Source organism: Lepisosteus oculatus, chromosome 2 (assembly GCF_040954835.1).
Source record: "Lepisosteus oculatus isolate fLepOcu1 chromosome 2, fLepOcu1.hap2, whole genome shotgun sequence".
NCBI lineage: Eukaryota > Metazoa > Chordata > Actinopteri > Semionotiformes > Lepisosteidae > Lepisosteus > Lepisosteus oculatus.
Window position 1 is genome coordinate 38,852,855 of NC_090697.1, and position 7,437 is coordinate 38,860,291.

The 7,437-nt window shown below is 36.2% G+C and overlaps 1 protein-coding gene across 1 annotated transcript; it reads right to left on the reverse strand.

The window, feature by feature from the left end:
• Positions 1–1,213: 1,213 nt before the first annotated feature.
• On the reverse strand, positions 1,214–6,243 carry mycn (MYCN proto-oncogene, bHLH transcription factor). The gene is made up of 3 exons (XM_006625945.3): positions 6,104–6,243; positions 4,905–5,555; positions 1,214–2,711 (listed from the first exon to the last, which is right to left on the reverse strand). Exons 2-3 carry the CDS (start codon positions 5,533–5,535, stop codon positions 2,038–2,040), a joined length of 1,305 nt encoding a protein of 434 aa, XP_006626008.2. The 5' UTR covers positions 5,536–5,555; positions 6,104–6,243; the 3' UTR covers positions 1,214–2,037.
• Positions 6,244–7,437: the final 1,194 nt, after the last annotated feature.

Below are 7,437 nucleotides of genomic sequence, written 5' to 3' on the forward strand. Positions count from 1 at the left end.
GGACAGATGACACAGATGGTTATTTCAAGATTATATTTCAGCACTTTTGTGAAGGCTTAAGTGGGGAGAAAGAAAAGAACTGGACCTTCCCATCTTGAGTGTGGTAGAGGTAATGCCACCTCTGAAACTGGCTAACATGTTTACAGCATATTAATGTGACATTTATAGAAACATCTTTGTCCACAAATATAGAAGACAAAATGTATTTTCTTAATGGGAAGTGCTTCATTATGAATCATGACTCAAACTCCATGCATACAAGGAGTTAATCTGAAGAAAATGGAAAATCGTAAGTATAGCCAAGTTTATCTCCTCTAGGTATAATGTTGTAAATTCTGAAATCTATTCTAAGTGAATGTTCCCACATACTAAGGATCACATGAAATTGCAGGGTTTAACACACAGTAGGTTTTTGTTCCAATATGTATGCCTAAAATTAAAATAAAACTAATTTATCACTCAGTGGAAATTCCTTGAGTGTTAAGCAAAAAAAACATCATTTTGATTTACATTTACAGTACTTTTGGATGGAACTGCATTTCAGAGAACAATTTGGTTGTTTTAAATTTAGACACTTCTACAGTATGCTAGTTCTAAAGGATCTAAACTCCATCATCATGATTACTTCCAGAGAAATGGAATTGTGATTTGATGTAAATTAACGAAAGATTGGAGTATAATCAAATCAACTTTTCATTTTGAAAGTGTCCCGAGGGCCACTTTTCCTAAACTATAATAAGCAAACATTAAAATCTATAATTTGTGAAATAAATTCCCCAGTTGCCACCACCATCCAGAAAGTTTTATTTTTGCGGTTTTCCAGGGAGAATAAATCCCACTAAAATGGTGTGATAAGGTAATATTTGAGTAATAAAGACATCCAAAAATCAAATACAATGGAGTAGTGTTTGCAGATCTTATGAAGAATATTATGCCATCTGAATGGTCATTCGTAAATACCAAACATACACTACATGTCAGTTTGACTAAACTTCATTTCATAAACATGTTTTAAAAACCTCAAGGCTATATTTTGAGGGCCCAGATTTTATTTATAGTGTATTTAAATATAAGTAATTCAAGTTCTCTCAAAGAATGAGAAATCTAAAAAGCCACAAAGTTTATATATACTTTTTCCAGAAAATGTTCATATTTCAAATAGGATTACCGATATAAGATACTCCCAGAAGAATAAATTAAAAAGAAAACTAGACATCTTTAATTTTCTATTTATTTTCGTAAACATGAGGTATTTCAAAGTGCTATGAGTTGCAGCACTAAATATACAACAGAACAAAGACCTTTTCCATTTACCCAGTTCTATGCACCCAACAGTAACAAACATAAACAAGAAGAAAAAAAGGCTAGGTAAATGCTTATAGAGAATTTCTGTACAAAAAAATTTAGTCCAAAAACCAAGGGATAAAGTAATATCTACTTACAAGTCACAACTCATTTTCATACGAAAATATAAGTATCAAATTTAGTTATGTATCAGCGTCACACTAAAGTATACAGGTGTGTAAGAATTAGTACAGTACATAACGGAGTAACAATATATTTGTTATATTACAAAGTTTTCAGATCCTCAAACATTGAGGTATTACAGTACTTTTAAGGAATATAAACTTCCAGTCTAGTATTGGCAGCTTTGACATTAAAAAAAGAAACTAAAAATGTTGTACAAAAAAGGCAGATTGTGTAAATATTTACAAAAGCAGGGTACACAGGTTTAAGGTTCACCTTGAAACATACCCTTTCAGATTTGAGCACCAGTAAGAGGAATGAAAAATAAGTTTAAATGCCTTAAATATGGCCAAAGTTTGGCATCATTGTCCTTAAAAGAAATTAAGTAGAGGCCTGCAGATGCTATTTCATTGTCCATTCAATTATAACTGTCTTTGATCTTAGGCAATATGGCCAAGTTAAAACAATGTTCCATCTGTATATATATGATGTGACTGGATTGAAAGTAAACCTGACATTCTTAACGTCAAAACATGTGCAAAAGTGGCAGAAAGTCTTGATGGATGAAGTTTAGCGAGTCCTTGCATGCTCTAACCTTCTGAGCAACTGCTGGCGTCTAATCTGAAGTCTCTCTTTCTCCAACTGAAGCCTCTGTTCATCTGCTTCAAGGGAGTGTACGTATTCTGTGGCTTTTTTCAAAATAACCACTTTAGCAGCTTTGTCGTTTTTGATGAGCTCTGGCACGTGGTCCCGTAGCGTGAGAAAACTCGACCGCAGGTCATTGCGCCGCTGCCTCTCGAGAATATTGTGGTTTCGCCTCCGCTCACTGTCTTCAGAATCTGAATTTCGGGGGCTCGTGCTTTTGGATCTCTGGGGTATTATGTTCTTGGAAGGCCGACCTACGTCGTTCTTTATTTTCTTCGGTGGCACGGGTACTTCTTCTGTATCTGTGTATGGAGAGGGGGCTGCATAGTTGTGCTGCTGGTGGATTGGAGCACATCTTTTGAGGATCACCTCTTGCTGAGGCTTTGTCACACCTGTAGAACCGATACCACTGCCTGCACCATTGCTGCCGCCGCTGCTGCTGTTAGTTTTGGGTCTAACAGTGATGGTTAGAGTAGTCACTGGCCTGTTGGTGGTTGATCGTCTCTTTTCCACTGTAACTACGTCAATCTCTTCTTCTTCTTCTTCCTCTTCCTCCTCTTCTTCATCATCCTCATCATCCTCGTCATCTTCATTGTCATCTAGAGTGACCAAAGAACAAAATGAATTCTTTGAAATTGGAAAGAATGACCTTTTGCAATGTGAACAGGAAGGGACTACAAAAAAAAGAAAAGGGCAAGTCAAGGTTGACTGTCTGACTTATACCCTTAGGGAAAGGATTATTACATGTGATAGGTGAACACTCCTTGGTACCCATAAGAGAATGTAAAAGCATTTAAAATATTTCATTATGAATATGGAAATTCTCAAAGATTTAAATTTATCTGAAATACCATAGGTAAAATAAATCTGTATTGGAGCTTTTATTATAATGCTCCTTGATCTCTTTCATTTACTATAAAAGCAATCTATTCAAGCCTTCAAGTAAAAGCAATCTATTCTTGCCTTCAAATTTTTTAAATCATATTTCTACTAATTCTAAATCTTGTTAAGATGGGCATTTTTAACTAGTTACCAAACATTTGTGATAAATACAACCATATGTGTATATCTAATGTGAGAGGTTATTTATAATGAGGCTGTGAAAATGGTTAGGGGATTATTGATCTCCTTATAAACCAAGACAACAGTTTTCTATTTTGTAGATTATAAAATTGCACTTCAAATGGAACTATAAGATGCTGTTCTGTGAATGTCTGCTTGCCTGTTAAAAGCAAAGAAATGTTTTTATGTAAACACTGCATGGAGATAGGTACATCAAAATCAGAAGGGAATTTCTAACAAAGGAAACTCCCACTTTCCTCTGTGAACCACAAACTGTTACATGTTTCTTTTAAAAAGAATCCACAAAGAAAAAAAACATGTCTTTCGCTTCATCTGAAAGCACCGGAAATCTATATAATTGCCAGAATTATATTATCTAAACCTCAGTGTAGCTTTAGTTGGTGGGTCTTCTTAAGCCAGCACTTTGGAGCAGAGCCAAAAAGACAGCTGTTGGGAGGCAGTTCTTGTTCAAAGCTGTCAACCAAGACTTTAAAGGGACAGAACCCATTTCGACACTGGCAGGGGTTTTTACAGGCTTACAAAACCTGCAACTTGGCAGAAGATTTCTTAACACCACATGAACCACATTTGAAGTAAATCTCCCACTCAAAGACTATAGACTACAGCCTACTCAAGTTAACCGTTTACTTTGTTTGATTCTTAAATTGCACAAAAGAGGATGCACATGCACAAGTGGTACCAATTAGTGAACAGACTTGTAACTCAGAAACCCTTGAGTAAATGCAACACCCCCATAGTGCTTATCCGTAATTTGTATCCATCAGATAAAAAATTGTTAGAAACCCTAACAGTTGTTAGGCTGAGTGGTGTGCCACATTCAGCCATAGCAATCATAAAGAGCATGGTACCTTGTTTCAATAATAATAATAATAATAATAATTGCAGCATCTTAATTAGGGCAGTTCATTTGCATTAAGTTGGTATTTCAATTAATTGTTGTTTCTGGGTAACCACTGTGTAGTTTTCTACTAGTTCTCACAAAAGTCACTTGCTGGTTTAACTATTCATCACCACTGCTTTATGCATGAATTAAAATGATCATTTTTGCTTGAAACAATACTTTCAATGATATATCTGTTCTTTTGTTAATTTTTAAAGTATTGCAGGATTATAGAGCACTGGTTACTGGGATCCTTGTCATTGTATTGATACGTTAACCAATCAGACAGTAGAACTAAATCATTGAAAGTAAAGGCTAAAGGAAAACCTGACGAGACTGAGTCTTTGAGTTTTGGGCTCCTCGGAGTATTCCTCTAATTTCTTCCTAGGCTCCTCTGACAATTTCACCTTTGTCAAAGCACTGCGTCTTGGACGGAACACAACCTTAGCTTAATATTTTTGTGCTATGTGCCAACTAGGCTTAAGGTCATTTAAATTTAGAACAATTGAAAAATGGCGTAATTATTGCTGCCATCTGCTGGATGTAACTGCTTGTATGTGGAAAGATAACAATCAATAGACGGTGAATTGCATTCTATGTAATTAATTATATATAACAAGCGTAAACCCGAACGTCAGTTCAAATGAACATTACAGTTGAACATTGAAAAACAAAGAATACTGTTTTCGTATAAAATAAATTAACTGTACACGATTGCAAAAAGTGGTCATGTTGAGTGGGCGAGAAATTCATTTCTTTTGCGGACAGCCACTGTGTGCTCGATAACCATAAAATATTAAGACTTCTTAAAAGATGCAACTTCTCTTACCAGAGTCACTCGGGGTGTCGTCCTTGATGTTACCACCAGCTGAGGAAGGACTAACTCCATTTGAGCGTCTGTTGCCGGTGCTTTTATTGACCGGAAAAGGGAAAACCACAGCAGGGTCCACGCACTCCGAAACCGAACTGTTCAATTCAGCTGCCTTGTTTTCTGTGCTGTGACTCACTCCACAAGTAGCGACAGCTGAAATCGCTTTCCCGAGCTTCTCGTTCACCACCCGTTCAAGCTTTTCCCTTGCAGAAAATCCACTCCACATACAGTCCTGGATAATAATCGAGTTCAGGTTGCTTTCCAAAGCTGAGCCAAACAGGTCTCCTTCTGATGCTCCCCAGAGGTCGTCTTCGGGAAGCAGAAGGAGCTCTGAAGCCCAGTCCAGCGGGTCTGCTGGACCAAATCCCATCGAACCCGAGTCACCGGATCCAGAGGCAAGCTCTCCAGGGAGCCCTGCTCTGCTTGGAGAGAGAGGTGGTGTCGGTAGCAACTCGAATTTCTTCCAGATGTCCTCCCCAGGTGGAGCAGAGTCAGGACCACAGAAATAAAAATCATCTTCATCCGGATAAAAGCAAGGCTGTAAGGAGTCAAACTCCATATCATAATTTTTACTTATGATTCCCGGCATTCTTCCTTCCAAATGACTTTCTAAAAAGAAATTTTAAAAGTAACCATAATATTCCAAATAAACAGATACAGTACGCTAATCCATACCGTCGATGAAATGCTCACCTTTCGTTAATTTAAATTGTGCAACATAATAAAGAATATTAACATAACCCGTAAATAACAGTAACAATAGCCTGAAATATTTTCTCTGGAAATGTTTTAAAATATTATGCATCTGAAAGAATAAACAAAAATCACGGTAAACTATTTAACTAACAATAGTGAATTTATTATAAAATATGAAAATAATATATTTATTTGATGTGATGTGACACTTCACCTTTAAAAAAAAAAAGAATCAGTGAACCTTTTTTTCATGAACACTTGGACCGAATTACTTTTGTTGCTTTCTATTTAAATCGTATGCTTCAGTGCTGGCAACTGTCGTTATCGCATGTTTCTTCAAAACTAGTTATCTAATTGCGATTACATTTGCTCTGGAAAACCTTGACCTAAATATTTGAAAGTGTATGCTAAAAGACTGGATTGTTCAAGTGCCAATGTACACTGCATACAACCACCCTTACCTCGCAGAGGTTTGAACGAGATCAGAACCGTGTCGGTTACCAGCAATCACCAAATTCTTTATGTTAGTCTCATCCACCCTCTGGTCGCAGACAGACTACTGTCTAGGGAAGTCTGCTGCTGTTGGATATTATTCAGTAAAAGCTGTGAACACCCGGAAAAATCAAAGATCCTCCACCCACTTTTCTTTGGGGTGGGGCTTAGCCATTTTCTCAGCGGTAATACGACCTATCCGCATAATAAGTTTAGCGCTGAAAAGAAGGGGGTTGGGGGTGAGCAGAATGTCTCTGTGGCAGTGTCTCCTGCAGGTTTTCTATCAATGGCATTCACTTATTGTATTAATTTAAATTAATGTTTATTAACAATGCATATAAAATAAATCTGCATTCACCAGAAGGGAGTGGTTCAGTGGGAGAGTAATTGCCGATTGGCAGTGAATCATTAGTGAGCAAGTGCAGTTTAAACATGCATTCATCAAAAGAAGCAATTAATTCATTTTCGATTAAAAAAATCAATCTTTTCGGAGTCTCCAATTACCAGATAATTACCCACGCAGGACGCCGTGTTTTGATTAAGAAAACTGCTCAGAGTATCAAAAATTACCTAAAGAGTAAAATGCATAATTTAATATATTAAGGGAGGTATAACGCGACCTCTAGTGGACACAAAAAAATATAATAGAAGCTTTAACGTTCCACTTACAGTACTTTCTCCATGGACTGTTTATTTTTATATAAGAAAATATTATACATATGGTGTCGTTCAATTTTTCCTTTTTCCCTATGTGAATATTAAGAGTATTCCTCAATATGTAATTACAATAGGTTGAAATGATATTGGGAATCAACAAGAATGGTACTGTACAAGTACTTTGTGTTGGACAGTAGCTCAGTCCTTGCATATCTAACTAGAAACGACAAATCATGCACTTCAATTTGACCTTATAAGTTAAAAAATTAGATTAATAAGAATACTTAAGATATAGACTCAAAAGTATTTTTAGTTTATAATCAATAGAAATTATATTTAACTTAATATTACATTTCTGGGATGGAATACCAATAAATGTACTGCTGCAGTCTGCAAAAAGAATTGGGAGGAGACAAAACAGCTTGAAGCAAAAATTATTAATTGGAAAGAAAATGGAGTGTATTGATAGTGGATTGGGTTTTCTGTTTTTGGAGCCCTGAGCTTGTCTTCAGCAGATACCTTAGTTATTATAAGTAAAAATACGTTAATGCTATAGTGAATGCAGTCATCTCCCTTTTTAGCTTAGCTGTATAAGATGTATGACGTCAGTTTCTTTTTCATGTTTCTGGATTTTGAAGATTATTTT

What these genes read in the sequence shown, in the direction of transcription:
- mycn (XM_006625945.3), bottom strand. Translation starts at nt 5,535, where the DNA reads ATGCCGGGAATCATAAGTAAAAATTATGATATGGAGTTTGACTCCTTA. An exon ending in CGACACCCCGAGTGACTCTG is followed by an intron (nt 2,712 to 4,904) that starts GTAAGAGAAGTT and finishes TGGTCACTCTAG; the next exon opens with ATGACAATGAAGATGACGAG.